Consider the following 16,541-nt stretch of genomic DNA (forward strand, 5'->3'; position numbering starts at 1 on the left):
CTGAAGTAAAAAAAAAAAAAAATACATGTTGGATTTCTTGTTTATACCATCTTATGACCTGCTATTTAATTATCATGCCTTTTTTATATCCATTTAATTTCTGTTTCAAAGGTAAATTGTTCCAAATTTAGTGCTATCTCTTTTTTTTTTTAAATGGCACTTGCAGACCTTAATTATTAATTAGCTTACCCATGTTCTTAGCTTTAAAAAGTTTTTAAAGGAAACAGTGTAGAGTATAGAAATCAAGAATAAAAATCTTCTGCTATGGTGTCCTTGTTACATGCAAAGAAACTGAACTTTAATTTCACAGAAAGTAAATAGAGCTAACCTTTGATTTCAGTACTAGGTTTTGCACATTATGTTTCTCAGTCTTGTGTATTTTTGGAGGCTGCTGTTCCTTGCACAGCTGTCAGTAAGTATCAGATTCTGTAAGTGATGGTTACACGTATTCAGTGAATACATGGTTGGCCTGCTGTAGAAAAGTTGTAGGCATGGCAAGAAATTGCTCTCCTTCTTGCTTGATATTGCTAATGCTTAATTTAGAGGAAGATCAAGAGAACGTTGAAGTGCAAAATATGGCTTGTCAAGCTGAACTGGCCTATTTAGCCAAAAGAGGTGGGCAGATTAATTGATACCAATGTTTAGTGTGCGCGTGTGTTTTCAAGACACATTTCCACAATGGGTAGCTTTTGAAAAGCGTGTCTTTAAACTGTTGTTTGTCTCCTGGCATTGTATTTGACTTGGAGAGGTATCAAATTTAATTGTTACATGTAACAGATCTTAATATTTATATTCATTCTAGTTCAGAGTTCTTGTGTTCACCCTTAATGAAGATGGACAAAATGTACTTTTCTTAAATGCTTAGCTATGGACTATGACAATTTGGTCGTTGAAACATGAATTACAGCTACAGACCATTTTATGATTTTACTTCTTTGTGTAGAAATGGAAGAATCTGTGAGTGGCAGAGGAAGCACTCGAGAGGAAATGGTGCTTATAGACTCTTTCCTCAGCATCGATCAATGTGAAGGTGCCATAAAGAAATGCATGAGAGATGTAGCAGAGTTTGCTGCTGCTGCTGCTGCTGAAGTGCTGTTACCTAAAGGCAGTGCTCAAATCACAACAGCAGTCAAATGTTGTGCTCCATCCCGGCAGCACAGGACACTCCGAGATTATCAGAAGCTTGGGCTGGACTGGTTAGTGAAGCTATATGAGAAGAATCTTAATGGTGTTCTCGCAGATGAGGCTGGCCTTGGCAAAACTATGCAGGTTGCTGCCTTATTTGCACACCTGGCTTGTAGTGAAGGTAGGACATGATGCTGCTTTTTTAACTGGAAATCTATGTTCCTCGTACTTTACTTGGCAATGTTGTTTATTTTTATTTTAAATAATCAGGAAAACTTACCTAAAATCAAGTCTCTTTATATCAGTGGTGGGCAAAATACAGCCCCCAGGCCGAATGTGGCCTGCAGAGGGACATTGTCCGGCCTGTGGCCAGTCCCTCAGTTTTGCCTGTCCCGGGTGCTGTCTGGCCCATGGCAGTCATGCCACTACTCGGCGCACAGCAAGGCTGGGGCAGCTCTGCGGTTGGACTGCATTTCTAAGCAGCCCAGACTGCGGTGGCTCCTTCCAGCTACCACTGCCACTGGCCCCAGCCCTGTGGTACTGATGGGGACTTGTGTGCACAGCCCTGGCCTGGGCTCAGCCTGCTCTGGACCCTTCCTGACCGGAGCAGATCAGCTCTGGGTCAGCTGGGACTTGCACACAGAGTCCCCACCATGGTTTGCTGCCACTGCCTGCCCATGATGATGCCAGTGGAGCAGGGGTAGCAGTGCAGAGGAGCCACAGGGCAGCCTGGGGTGGGGGCACTGGGTGGCTGCAGCCAGATAGATCCAGCAGCAGCAAGGAGGTGGCTGCTTTTTCCCTGTGCCCAATAGCAGCTTCTGCCTGGCTGCCACCACCGCTCATCGTGGGCAGCCGAGTCTGGCACAGGTGCAGGGCAGGCCAGAGTCAGGGCTGTGTGCACAGGTCCCAGCTGGTTTGCTCTGGCTGGTGTGAGTCCAGAGCAGGTTTGGGCCAAGGCTGGGGCCCAGGCTGTACACTCAGCTGTTGCTGGGCTCTAGTGGCAGTGGTGGGGAGGAGCTGTAGGGAGTGGGCTCTGGGCTTTTTGCGGAGGGTGGGGAATGGGGCACTGACCAGCCTGCACCAGCTCCCCAGAATTGCCCTTGTGGCCCACGGGCCCAAATAATTGCTCATCCCTAATTTATCTGGACACCCTTGGCCTTTTAAGCTCTATCTTCAAGTTATATCTCTTTTATAGGCTCTGATGTAAGTGGCACTTTTCTCAACAGTTGTTGTTTACCTCTGTAGGTAACTGGGGTCCGCATCTTGTTGTGGCCCAGAACTGTAACTTGTTGAAATGGAAGAATGAACTGGAACGCTGGTGCCCTGAATTGAAGGTTCTTCTCTATTTTGCTAGGCAAAGAGAATTTGCAGGAAAAAGACAGGTACTGAAAGAAACTCATTTGTGAAATGAATGAAAATAATATAAAATAGCATGGAGTAAAGGCAAAATAAGCAGTGTGTTATGATTAACAAACAGTGTCTGTGATGGTGTTTGCCTGGTTGTGATTTATCTTGAGATTTGTCCCCCAAAACAGCTGTGAAATCATAAACTTACTTTTCAACTTTATTCTCAGGGCACTACTTAACCATACTAAGGTAGGCAGCAGCTCCAGTTAAGAATGTTCAGTCAAGACTGTCTTCCTTCTACATTTTTTGTTTTTGGATTTTACAGGTTAAAAGAAAATTGGGTTTTTTTGAGTGAGAATGGGCACTAGTGATGTCTTGCTTTTGGTGATTAATGTGAGCTGCTTCCTAGAATCCAGCTGATGATCATCTGCTTTGTTTTTCTGGGCCTGAATTTCTTGGGTGCGTCCAGACGAGTGCACATGTGTGTTCCCCTGGGGACAAATAGCAGAGGCATGTAATCGTGCCGCTGCTACGTGTTCCCGGGACAGCTCGTGCATGCATGCTCTGGTGCACGTAGCAAGTTACCCTGGGTGAGGTAGGGGAGATTGGGGCCAGCACCTTGCTGGCCTTGGCAGCCTTACCTCATCCTGGGGCTTCCTCGGGCTTCAGCAGTGGTGATCCAGCATGCAGCACCTGGCCAGCAGTCGAAGTGTGGCTCTGGACAGCCAGGCTCCAGTTTCAGGTGGTGCATGCTGCTGCTACGTGCTACTCCCCACTCTTTTCAGGCGCGGGTTTTTTTGACACCAGGGATGGTGATTTGATTCGTTGATTAGGATCACTGTCCCCAGTTTCAGTTTGGCTGAATCTGAAGATTCGATGCTGATTTAGAGAATCAGCGATTCAGACATAGACACAGCTATGTTAAATGTTTTTTCTACATACCTTGAGGTAGCAGGCGCAGCTTGTGATTGCTGTGATGCCCAGTGGGGCGCATGGAGCGTCCCACAGGAGTGCTTGGCAGCAGACCCAGAAGTGCTTCTGGTCTGCTTCCGGGTCTCCTGCTGAGTGCACAGGTGACACCCCCCCCCCAATGCTCCTGTGGGACCCTCCATCCGCCCCAGCATTGCAGTACTCACGAGCTGCCTGGTACCTTGAGGTATGTAGAAAAAACATTTTAAAGCTCTGTCTAAGTCCAAATTGCCAAATCTTTCCAAATCAATTTGGAGGGTTCCGTTTCGATTCAGAGAGATTAAAGGGTCCTTTGGTTTGATTCAGCCATGGAATTGGGCCAAATCTCCACCGAATCGAATCAGTGACTAAAGCTTCGCACAGCCCTAATATTTATTCAGCTTCTGAGGTCTTTCTCGATGGCCGACATTAAAGTTTCTGATGGTTAAAGATTGTATATGCTTTGACTGTCGCATTTTAAAAATAGTAGTCTGCATTTATTTATTAATATTTATCAGGTTATAATTATCATATGTTATAGTATGTTCCAGTTGGTTGGCCACATTCAATGAGTAAATAAAGTTGTATTAACTGATTAACAGTATAGCCATTCAAATAGACTGAACATTTCTTTACACTTTAGAATGTAAAACTTTGAAAAAGTTCATAAAATAGTGTGAAATAATAGATTTTAATCCCAGTAGGAAATGTACTTGCTAGTTTTTAATTAAAAAAAATATAAACATTAAATCTTTTACGATGGGCTTGTTCATGTTGCAGGAATGGATGAAACCGAGCAATTTTAATGTATGTATTACTTCCTACAAGCAACTGTTCAAAAGTTACCAGGTTTTCATGAAAATGCAGTGGAAGTACCTAGTCATAGATGAGAGGCAGAAAGTTAAAAATTTGTCTGAGAAACGCTGGGAGGCACTCTGCAGGCTCCAAAGGTCTGGAACATTAATTCAATATTTTTTCTTGTATATCGTTATCCATTTTTTGTTCGGAAAATAATTTGATTGTTCTATAATTTAAGGTGGAAGTCTCATTTAAATTGTGAAGTGACTTCATCCTGTATCTGTCTTTCTCTCTCTCCATAGCCAGCATCGCTTACTCTTGATAGAACCTCCCCTTCCTACCTCCTTGTTAGAACTGTGGACACTGGTACGTTTTTTGATTCCTGGAATTTCCAGACCTTGCATGGATTTTGTGACAAATGCAGCTAAAAAGGAGAATGAAGATTACTATCAGAAAATGGCTATGAGACTGCATAGAGTATGTCCATTTTAAAGATCCTCTTTCAATCTGAATATCTGTTGCAGTGGGTAAATACCAGTTAAGTATTACTTGATTTCCATTTCTTTTTAGATAACTCAACCATTTATTTTTCAAAGAACCAAAAGACAAGTGGAAAAACAATTGACAAAGAAATATGATCATGTGCTGAAGTGTTATTTTTCTCATCGGCAGAAAGCTATGTATAAAGATGTCCTGTTTCAACCAAGGTAAAAACAATTCATGCATGGATCTTATTGCTGCTTTTGTTTAAGTTAGGCAATATTGGTCTTGCAGGAAGAGGACTTGGAACAGGAATATTTTTTTAAGTGAATAGTTAGTCATAAAACTTTTGACTAAAGATCAGGCATAAGTAGAATGTGTTGCATGGTAGATTAGTCTTCCTAAATGAAATGGTGTAATGACTAAATACCATCACTTCTGTCATTCATGTGTTCCCAAATGAGCATAAAAAATCTGCTAGATTTTTTTAACAAGAAATGAGTTTAAATGAGCGTGTAATACTTATGCCAAACTTTCAATCTGGCATATACAAATATGCATGCATTCTCTCAGCTGCGTTTAGATTTAGTTCTCATGTTTAAGTAATTGAAGTCATATGCAGGTTGTTAGCAAACCTTTCTTTAAATAATGTTATTATGTTTCATTTTAATGACATTTTCAAACTGATAGTCTGAATGTATAGTCTCGCTGTTAAAACGGGCCTTAATCTTGCAAGTACCTTGCACATTCACAGATATTTCTCACACCGATAGTTACTTTTCAAGTAGCCTCAGTGATTGGGAAATGGAAAGTTGCATTAATACCTGGTGGCCTGCATGATCAGGGTTTCAGCACTTTTAAGTTCCACTGGCTTTCCAGTGACCTGAATGCAATTGTGGAAAACCTGTGTTTGATAAAGCAGTTGAGTAGTTTTATCAATAAATTGATTACATATTAAGAAACTACTATGATTTTTTGTTATTACTTTTGTGATCCACAAAAGGGTTTACAGAGCTAGAAAGAATATGTAGGCTGGGCTACCAGAAATGAAGTTTTGTACTGAGTTGATTTAAATTTACTTCTATTTAATAAACAGAACTCAAGAAGCTCTCAGAAGCGGGCATTTTGTCAGTGTCCTTCATGTTCTGATGCAACTCCAAAAGATTTGTAATCACCCTGATCTGATAAATCCCAGGCTTTCCAGCTCCTCCTACGTATTGGAGTCACTAGAGTATACAATTGCTTCATTGGTACTGAATGCCCTGGAATGGGATCTTTGGAAGGTTAGTGGAAAAATGAAATCCTTTTGTACTTGTGGAACACTTAGATTATGAAAAACAGTTTTGCTGACTATACTGGGGGAGTATAATCGAAAGGAGTGGAATTTGCTGGTTGCAGTTCAGTCTCCTAATGGACACAGTGAATTACTTTTCCCTTCTAAGAATGATTGCTCGGATTTATGAACGGTAAGCTGTGCTTGAGCAGTGAGTGAGTTTGGGGTCTTGCATCCGGTAATTAGCACTGTCTGGTGTTTGCTGTCTTTAGATGCCAATTAACCTATGAATGTTTCTTCAAGTACATCAGACTCTTGGGTTAGATCATTTGGGCAAACCAGAAGCCACACTCCATGTATTTAAACCATAGGACTTTCATTTCTCATGGGTTCATCAGTAGCCTTTTTGTGAAAGCAATGTAGGAAAAACATGACAAACTGCGTTGAGTGATGTAAATAGTCACAGAAATCTAAGTGTCAGGCTTGAGGGGAAACTGGGAAAAAGCCAGGAGCTTGTGAAAGCAGTGGGATAAAGGAGATAAAAAGGCAAGGGAAGCAAGACTAGGACTCAGTGCTCGGAAGGCAAGAAATGGACTGGAGAAGAAACCCATACGTTGCATTCAAATTGAGGCTGCTGTCCTATCTTCTCATCTCCTGCACACCACTCAGCATTTGCCTTGGCTTTGCTTACCAGAATTTCCTAAACAATTATAGCCGCTTCATGTGAAATCATATGGATTCTGTGCTGGTTTCCTACTGGCTTAAGTTGTTTTATATAAGTCAAAAAAACCTTTTACTTCAGAGTAAGCTTTTAAAACTGTCTAACTCTTTCCTTTTTATTTGTTGTTTTAAATTAAAATTAGCACGCAGACATGTCTCACTTCGATCTGATTGGGATGGAAGACAAAATGACGCGCTATGCGGCACAAAGGCTGCCAAACCAAAAAGTGACCAGAAAGCTCATTGAAGAGATCTACAGTTCCCCTCCTACTCCACCCAGACCCAACCCAGTAAAGCTCAGACCGAGCAAGTATGCACAGCTTGAAAATAATTCTGAACTACCAAAAATAAAGGGAATAATATTTGTAGGACAAAGGAGATATTCAGACCTCTCTGATTTTTCTGTTTCTTGCTGTTAGACTTAGAGTTGCTTAAAGTTATGTGCCAGTCACCTAAAGAGAAGGAAGCTTCCTTAATAGATAAGAGGACAATTGAGGTGTTCAGAAGGACTGAACTTCTAAGCCATGTCAGAAGACAGCAGTCTTAGGCTGGTGGGCAAATGATACAAGTCTTTTTGGGAGGGGTGGATTGTGGGTTGTGATAACAGTCAGCTGTTATCTGCCAGAAATTTTTGCCCTAAGGAGCTGCTTGCCAGAACAGACTAACTGATCAGCTCCTTGAAAAAATAAGCAGGAAAGGAGGCACTTTGTAAAACAGCCAGCTTTTGTTGCGTTTAAAAAACAAAACAAAACTTGAGGGTCTCCCTCTGCAACCAAGTTAAAAGGGACCAGTTTGCAGAATTTTAAAGCTATGTTACAGAATTACATCTGAACAAAGGTTATAAGTAACATAAGTTAATGTGTAAATAATAATGACTTGGTTGATAGATGCTGAGAAAGGCAGTTACTATTTGTGACAGCCTCAAATGCTTGTGAATAACTGACTGTAACACAGAAGAGAGGAAGTGTGTCCTGTTCTGGTTGGATTGGAGAATATTGCTAGGCATCTGTATGACACTGAAGGAAACTCAGCACTGGAGGAGGTGGCTAAAACACATACACACAGGCAGGAAGATGCTAGAGCTCATTAATCGATGTGCTGCTATGTGGTTTTACTTTTTGAAGAAAAGCATATGCTAAAGAAGTTACTTTGAAGTCAGCTTTTAAATTGTCAGTGGGCTTTATGCTAGGTTGGGCCTGAATGATCTGTAGGCACTTGAGGGTCATGTTCTTTGGGTCCCTTTGCTGCAGCCAGCCTCAACTGTTATAATTTGCTCCCTAAATCACCCCTGGTGGTAGAAGTAAGATGTGCCAGTGGAGGTGGGACCGTGATCCTGCTTCCCTCCGTGCCAGCCCCTAGCATTGACTGTATGCTTGAAAGTATGCTGGATCCTTTGAACTGATGTGCTAGAAAGTATCTCTGCTGAATGCTGGGAAACTGGGAGGAAGAGTCAGATTTGTTCTTGCTGTGCTCTCTGCAGCTGTATGACTCCTCCGGACCCAGTTATTGTAAACAATTGGGTCTTAAACTTGACTCACTTATTTGGATGAGAGTTTTCTGGCTAAATCTAATATGACTTCTATATACTTGTATAATGTCTAGGTTATTTCAACCAGTGCTGTATGGACAGAAACCAGAGGGCAGAACTCTACATTTCCCTACTCTTCAGATATACCACACAGCAAATACGACAATGGCTACAGGAGCTCATTGTGGTAAAGTACAAAGAAGACTGCCTCTTGCTGCTTTTCCAGAAGATTGCAGTAGGAAAAGTTCGATCCATGTGCTGAAAGATTGTTTTTCCTTTCCAAAGCTTTTTCAGTTGTACTTGGAGTTTTTGGAGGTATCATGACTATGTACCACGTGGATGTCTGTATCTTTTTACTCATGTGAAGGAGGTCCCTTGTTGAGACTCAAACCTGGGTCCTGTTACAACATCAAAATAGAAAATTATTTGTCTTCATTATGTGTGTTAAGGAGATGAATATAGCTAGGCAAATTTCCCAATGTTATGGACTGACTACCTTTAATCTATCATAGATTTTTCAATTTGGTGAAAGCCATTTGACAAAACTAACCTGCCATTTTTTTGTTCTCTCTTGTATACAAAACTTCATTTCCTTTTGATCTATGATACTTAGATTTAGGCATTCCAGCTCACAAGACTTTCTTTTCTTTTTCTCTGTAAAGCACCCACTAGAGTTGGGGGAAATATTATTGGATGCAGCCTTTGGAAATCTTGACCTGTTCTGAGCTCCTGCAATATGTAGGCAGAGACTGTTCAGTCATTCCAGTGCCCCTGCTTGCTGCACATGTCTTACATTCCCTATGAGCTTATGATTAGCCTGCAAATGATATCAGTTTATGCATGACTACATAAATAGAACATCATTTTACAAATCTTAATTCAGTTGATAGAATAGATGATCATACAGATGAGTAATTACCATTTCATTTTCAGGCTAGTTTAATTGGCAGACAAGCTGATGGGGGGGGGCAAAAAAAACCCTATTATCACCTGATAGGGAAATACCTACATTGACTTAGAATCCAAATTTACTGGGCCAAGTTTTTTAAAGCTCTATGCATTCTGTGAGGTTATTAAAAATTCATGTAGACATGGATGCAAATACTGCTTAAATGCAGATGTAGGAAGTGTCCTCAGACTTAGTTTCCTGCTAATTCCAACTATCAGTTACTTTGAAGGAGAGGGCTCTTCAGATAGGGCTTTTTATTCCAAGAAGAATATTGAAGAATATTGAAGTCAATTGACTTGGGGCTTGTGTGGGGAGGAGGAAATACTTGACTACTGAAGGAGCTATTCTTGGTATCAGAACAGAGAGTCCTTTACAGTAGCTTGCAGCCTGCATACCAAATGTGGACCATGTCAGCCCTGCTTGGAGATGCAGCACATGCCTATTTATATATGTAAAGATCTGAATGAAAATTCTCCATTTTTAGTTCTGTACACCTTCTTTTTGTCTTGTTATAATAGGTGGTAAGGTGGAAAAACTAGGTTGGTCATTCCCCACAACTGGAGCACAAGACAGAAATGCTCAACCAGAGATGCCTGTAACATTACATTTTAAAGGGAAAACATTTACTTTGTCTTATAGTCAACTCTGCCAGCTTACTGGAGGACAACCTCTGCAGCTTGAAGGTATTGTCTTGTTCAGCTTCCAACGGTTGTTTTGTCTAAATCCGTTGGAGGAAAGTGTCTGGCTGAAAGCTCTGGTCTTAAATTGTAAAGTTTTGGTAGGGGTAGAGAATATATCTTTCCTCTCAGTTCTTCTCACAATTCGTTCCATGTAGGCTGAGTTAAAAGGGGATAAGCCAACTTAAAATGCATGGTATGGATGGGGTTGCAGTCACATTGTTTGCTTAGTTTGCAAGTCTGGATATCATGTACGGTTCTAAGATATTGTTCAATTTTTTATTAAAGTTTTTTATTGGCAATGATTCTGTTCAAAATGGATATAGCAAGAACTTACTGAATTATGCAATTACAATTGCAGGAAACACTTTCCACATTGTCTCAGTTTCAACCCTAAAATACTTAGGACTACATCCTCACTGGCCAGCTGCCGTGCCATCTATTGGTTGGTCTGGGTCTGAGCCTGTTGAAAGTACTAGTTTTACAAAGCATGTAGACCATCACTCCAATGCGTCAACTTCTACCGTAGTAACACAGCAAAGTAAGTACAATATTTCTTTTTTCTTTCACATAACATTTGGAGAGCTCTGTCATTTTAGCGAAATATTTTTTTCTTGCTGTACTCCATTGGATACTGTTGACAGGCCAAATGTTTCAACTGCTTAAAACATATTTATAAAATAAATTCTCCCTGCTATTTTGGAGTAAAAGATGAAAATGCATTGTATTATTGTTCACTCTCATATGTAACACCATTCCTGTGTACTGGAGGATATTAAGAGCTGATGGTTCTGTTACTTTGAGTACCAGACATGCCAGGAATATATTAAACATTCCTGCAGTGGTGTTTTTATTATTATTATTGGTCTGTGGTTTGGCTTAAATGTTGCAGTATGCCGACTTGGAATTTTGGCAACAGATTTTCGAGGGATGTTGAGCATTAATTTTGACACAATGGTAGGGTTCTTGAATAACTGGGAAGTAAACTTTTAGTGTGAACCATGCAAAGATAGAACATCTACATAGCATTAGGCTTTTTTTCCTTTACAATAACTGTTTCTATATAAAATATATATTTTTAAATAAACCTTTTGTTTCTTATCTCTTTGCTTTCCTGGAAAAATGCATTTACTACTTTGACAGTGAATGATCCAGCAACTAAATCAAAATCCATGTCTCTCCTAGGATGTCCAACACAGGTATACCAGTTCTTTGTACTGGAGATTAGAGTATGTGTCGTGCTGCTTTTGTGTAGTGGTGTTATATCTGATTCAGATAGAATGGTACATTAATAAAGCATGCAGAATATCTGGTATCCAGAGACCTCTCTCGTGCCCATCCAGGTTATGTGGAGATGAGTAGTGGCTCAGAATTCACACTTTGAATATAAGGTAGAAGAAGTGTTTTCACCAGCAGGCGTGATATAAGGGAAAGTTAATGATATTTATTTGCTTAGAAATGGCCTAGCTCAGTATCTGCCTTTTCACCATACTTATACTACTTGCTCTGCTGTCTCTTCCTTAATTTCTTCCCCTTTTTCATTAATGGAATTCACTTTAAACTTTCTCTTGAACAATTTATGTTTACATAGTTCTCTGTCTTGATAATCTATGTATAAAATATGTTCTACTCTTAGGCTCTAACAGAGGAAAAGAACAGGCTTTGGAAGGAGCATGTGGACAGAATACTTTCTGGCAATGAGCGTCATTGTTCTAAAGCCCCAGTATATGGCAGAGACTTGCTGGGAATTTGTTCTTTGATTAGCGAAAGGAAAACCCCTTGGCAGTACTCTGTCAGCATCAACAAATGGAGGTGGGCTGGCTTTGTGAACTGTTGCCTTTCTTCAAGGGCCTCAGAAGGCCTGAGTGATCCACTTCAAGACCTGGTCTTGGTACCAGGGCAGCGACAGGAGTCCTTGAAGGATGTTATGAACAGGTAATTGCAAATGATGGATGGACTTGCTAGTTTTACACAAATATGAGGTTATATGGAGGGATCTCTGAAAGCAGCACTGTCAACTGACCTAATGTTTCTTGTTTTTTCCTACTTTAAAGTATTGATATTGCAAATGCAGAAGTTAATTGACATTCATTCTTTTTGCTAAACAAAATAAACCATTATCCAAGTTCCTACCTTAATATTTTCCTTTTTCTCTCATGTTGAGGTTTTTCTCCTGTGTTGAGTCTATGTTTTTATGCTGGTGATTTGAAAGATTCTATATCCTGTAACGCTGCCAGCAATGACTGTTAGTTATTAGACAATGACACCTCCTATTTGCAAAATGTAATACTGTGTGGGAATCTATAACATTTAGCCATACTTTCTCGGACTCTTGTGAAAATGAATGAGAAGCCAAGGGTTAATGCTGAAGAACAAAAGGTAAAAATTAAGAAATTAAACTAGAGGGCCACTTGCCTTTGTAACACAGGGCTAGTGGGTATCTGTTTTACCAGGATCCCCCTTACGCATGTTAAACTTAAGTAGTGGGTATGCTGAGGACTCCTTGTTTTTCTGTGGCAGCGATATAAAACTGTATCTGTCCTGTCACTGCCTGTTCTGGTCTTCTACACTCTCACTCATCATCTCACTTCCTTACTTTTCCCATGCAAGCTGTTCTTTTTACTACTGGTTTTGAATATTTAGTGCTTTGTTCCATATGGATAGTTTGTGCTGTTAGGGTTGGCAATACTAAAGTTTTGCTTCCTTTTGCAGCACTCTGTGTGTGCTGCCAGCTGCAGTTGTTGCTCGTCCAGCAAATCCTCCTTCATACACCCGTAGTATGAAAACCTTAAAGCACAATCTTGAAGAGCAAGTAGCTCCCTATTTCCATCAGCTGCAGCAGATTACCACTTTGCCCTTACTACAGTTCCCTGACCGCCGACTAGTGCAGTATGATTCAGGTAAAGGATAATGGTTTGCATACTCATGGAGACCTGCTTTCTCTGGTAGATGCATACTGCATGGAAACGCTTCATTTTTTGTTTTAATTTCTTTTTTCCAAACAGGCAAGTTGGAGGCTCTGTCTGTCTTGCTTCAGAAGCTGAAATCAGAAGGGCACCGTGTGCTGATTTTAACACAGATGACTCTGATGCTGGATATCTTGGAGCAGTTTCTAAACTTCCACTTTCTCACCTACATAAGAGTTGAAGAGTATGCCAGCTGTGAGCAGCATCTGGTGAGAGAGGCCTATGCAGTAAAGTGATGCTAAAACTTGTCTGACTGGAGAAAAAAAATGCCCAAATGGAGTTGTATACAACAATGCTATGCAGTATTTATAAAATATGTATATAAATTAGCTTCTCATATAGCAGGGCCAGAAGCTTGGCATGCGGTTTTTGCTAAAACAACTAAATAATAGCAGTAAAGTGTTTAAAAAACGGATAATTTTATTGGTAGGTGGCAAGGAAGGGGGAAGTTATCAAAGCAGTGTATCTTGAATTGTCCTGCTCAAGATTTATCTTTTTATGTGGAGCTTGAGATAACTTTGATCACAAATGAATAGTATCTCATACATGTTAATAATATCCTTGACTTAGTGCTTACAATGTTACTGTCTATAGATGACAACACAATGGGCATTTTTCACTTTGATTATATTGTTGTCTTGGCTCTTCCTCAGCCTTACTCCAGGGGCTTTTATGCCTGTGTAGTGCCCTGGCATTGCCTGAGGATAAATTAAAAGTATGCTCATATCCCTCCCCAGTAGGATTTTACATTTCCTTTGGGGCCTACAATTTGAGCAAACATTTAGTCTCAATAACGCGGTTGGTTCCTTTGTATTTTTCATCTTTTATCTTACTGTTGTGCTTTGAGCCAAATGCAGTATAATAGACCTACAGATATACGTTATTTTAAAGCACCAACCTTGCAGTCTGCATAGTAGGAGAGTCTCAACTTGTCCATTAGGAAAGGGCAATCAAGGAGCTACAGGGTATGTAATAAAGAAGATGAATTTGAAATGATCTCTGTAATGTCACAAGGCAATAGCTGTTCTCGATCTTGTAGCATCTACTTTGGTCAAAATGAAAAAAAAATTACATAAGTAAAATTGGATTGTTTGTTTAAACTTAAAAATAGTACCAAAACTACTGTAAGACTCTTGGCACCTTTTGAGGTAGATTAGAGGGGCAAATAAAACTTTTTTTTTTTATAAGGATGTTCCTTTTCTTGAAGTATAGTAAAAAAACCCACCAAGTCAGTTCATTATTTACATCACTTTCATGTTGTAACTAACTTTCCCCATTTTAGGAGCAGATAAATACTTTCAACAGAGACAAGCGAATCTTTTGTGCTATCCTGTCCTCTCACAGCCCTTCGGCAGGTGTCAGTTGTGTAGAGGCAGATGCTGCTGTGTTCTATGACATCGATTTGGATCCATTGATGGATGCAAAGGCTCAGGAATGGTGCCACAGGCTTGAGAGAGGCAGAGACATCCATGTGTACAGGTAACGTTAGTATGGAGAAGCTATTGTAAATGTATAGGAACGTAAAGGCTAATGGATAGGAATGGAAAAGGTAATGGAAGGTGGACAAAGTTGCTGCTACAGAGCACTTGAGGGTGGGAGTTTTAAAAGCTTTGCATTGGCCAGTCCCTTAGTAAGACATCCTTGGTTAAAACAAAAAAAATAAAGGCCATTATTCTCCATCTGAAGGCTGAAGGGGGTTGAAGACTTTATTCTTTCCTATTATTGTAGCTCTTACAGCCATCTTTAAGGATGAGAACAGGAAAAGAGAAACCACACATCTTTTTGGAAAGGAGGACTAACGTAACAGAGTATTAATGGGCATGATCATGAGCTGGAGTTCATGGATAAGAATATTCTTGCTGATAAAGCATTTTTTTCTTTAAAGCAATCAGTACCTGTCGTGTATTGGGGGTAATAAGATTCTAATGCCTGGCTGAGGGCTTCTTTCAGGTGGCTGTTTCATGAAGAGAAGCTGAGAAAACGTATTGGCACCGAGCTGACATTTTGCACTCCATTGCACTAGAAGCTACTAAGTGCATTCAGAAGGATGTGGATCTTACTTGCATCCTGGTAGTCCAGCAAAAAAGGCCTAACAGCCCCTGAGCTAGCTTTGCATTGCTAATATCTGCATAAGGAAAGTTAGCTGTGGAACACTTAGATTTGACAAGGCACGTTTATAAAAAATACAGTGTTTAATGGGTATTTTTCCTGCAGGCTTGTAAGTAGCAATTCCATAGAAGAGATGCTGTTGAAAAATGGCACTAAACATCTCATCAGAGAGGTAGCTGCTTCAGGAAATGACAATCCCATGGCATTTTTAACACAGGTACTTTAATATAAATGTGTTAAGCATTAATGGTCCCCTGCAAATGCATAAAGAAATCGAGTGGATTGGAGCCAAGAGTGTTCAGCAACTTTCAGTTCTATATTATTATTTTTAAAAATATTGCCTGGGGATAGTAATATTTTTAATGGGTTTTAATAATCTGGATAGTAAACTTTCATAATTTTCCAAGGCTAGTTGAATAGCTGAGGAGATATAACAGTAGAAGTTTGACTTTGATCCGGAAGAGTACTTTGCAGTTTTGTCTTGAAACTTTCCGAAATAAAGTTTGAAAGGATGCTATTGTTAGGCCAAAAGAAAATAATCTGTTTTTATCAAAGGCCTCGATGTAGAAGGACTTACCTATACCTTGCTATTAATATCATAGGAAATAAACGGTTTCATAGTTTCATAGTAGCTAGGGTCGGGAGGGACCTGATCAGATCATCTAGCCCGACCCCCTGCCACAGGCAGGGACAAATGCTGGGTTCACAAGACCCCAGACAGGTGATCATCCAATCTCCTCTTGAATTTGCCCAAGGTAGGGGCGAGGACCACTTCCCTGGGAAGTTGGTTCCAGATTTTGGCCACCCTAACTGTAAAATATTGCCTTCTGATCTCTAACCTAAACCTGTTCTCCATCAGCTTACGACCATTGTTCCTCATCACCCCAGGTGGTGCTGGGGAGAAAAGGGCTCTGCCTATTTGCTGTTGATCCCCCCTGATGAGCTTGTAGGCAGCCACCAGGTCCCCCCTCAGCCTCCTCTTGCTGAGGCTGAACAGGGTCAGGTCCCTCAGTCTCTCCTCATAGGGCCTGCCCTGCTGCCCTCTCACCAAGCGGGTGGCCCTCCTCTGAACCCTCTCCAGGCTGGCCACATCCCTTTTGAAGTGCGGCACCCAGAACTGGACACAGTTCTCCAACTGCGGCCTGACCAAAGGTGCGTAGAGGGGGAGTATCACCTCTCTGGACCGGCTTGAGATGCACCTTTGGATGCATGACAAGGTATGGCTGTACATGTGGGAAATTTTAATGCACATAAAAAGGTTGTATGTCCTTTGGTTTTTTAGATTAATTCTGTCATACAAGACCATTTCTTAGCAAGGTTGAGTTGTAGCCAAATAATGGCAAAATCAACTTTTTTTTTGTGCATGAAAACTTCCCATATGTACATGCCATTATAGTATGCCTTTCACTAACATATGGCTTTCTAGAAATAATGGAATCCATATTCCTGCTAAATGTTAAAATCAGTCACTTAAAAAATCCTGAATTTTGGTTGGGAATCGAATATTTTTTCAGCTGCAGCTGAGTGCATCCAGGAATTTTTTTGTAGCACATGTTCTATAAGAGGCTTTTAATTTCAGAACGGAAGCCAAAGAGTTTGTGGTATTTTCTTGGGTGTCTGT

General features: G+C 40.5%; 1 protein-coding gene and 1 non-coding gene across 6 annotated transcripts in view; both read left to right on the forward strand.

Annotated features, from left to right (window-relative positions):
• LOC102563606 (E1A-binding protein p400) overlaps positions 1-16,541 on the forward strand; it is a 39,425-nt gene that overhangs the window by 7,956 nt on the left and 14,928 nt on the right. For all 5 annotated transcript variants that reach the window (XM_019486650.2, XM_019486646.2, XM_019486649.2 and 2 more), the window contains exons 9-24: positions 944-1,306; positions 2,371-2,507; positions 4,201-4,370; positions 4,521-4,695; positions 4,789-4,925; positions 5,795-5,981; positions 6,835-7,001; positions 8,294-8,406; positions 9,687-9,851; positions 10,207-10,386; positions 10,989-11,044; positions 11,482-11,780; positions 12,558-12,745; positions 12,851-13,020; positions 14,094-14,290; positions 15,026-15,137. In XM_019486650.2, coding sequence (XP_019342195.2) covers positions 944-1,306; positions 2,371-2,507; positions 4,201-4,370; positions 4,521-4,695; positions 4,789-4,925; positions 5,795-5,981; positions 6,835-7,001; positions 8,294-8,406; positions 9,687-9,851; positions 10,207-10,386; positions 10,989-11,044; positions 11,482-11,780; positions 12,558-12,745; positions 12,851-13,020; positions 14,094-14,290; positions 15,026-15,137 — 2,816 coding nt within the window. The remainder of the gene's footprint in view (positions 1-943; positions 1,307-2,370; positions 2,508-4,200; positions 4,371-4,520; positions 4,696-4,788; positions 4,926-5,794; positions 5,982-6,834; positions 7,002-8,293; positions 8,407-9,686; positions 9,852-10,206; positions 10,387-10,988; positions 11,045-11,481; positions 11,781-12,557; positions 12,746-12,850; positions 13,021-14,093; positions 14,291-15,025; positions 15,138-16,541) is intronic.
• Positions 13,456-13,593, forward strand: LOC132243649 (small nucleolar RNA SNORA49). Its single transcript, XR_009455376.1, has one exon. It is a non-coding gene; the product is annotated as a small nucleolar RNA SNORA49 (small nucleolar RNA).

The sequence above is a fragment of the Alligator mississippiensis genome, chromosome 10, assembly GCF_030867095.1.
Source record: "Alligator mississippiensis isolate rAllMis1 chromosome 10, rAllMis1, whole genome shotgun sequence".
NCBI lineage: Eukaryota > Metazoa > Chordata > Crocodylia > Alligatoridae > Alligator > Alligator mississippiensis.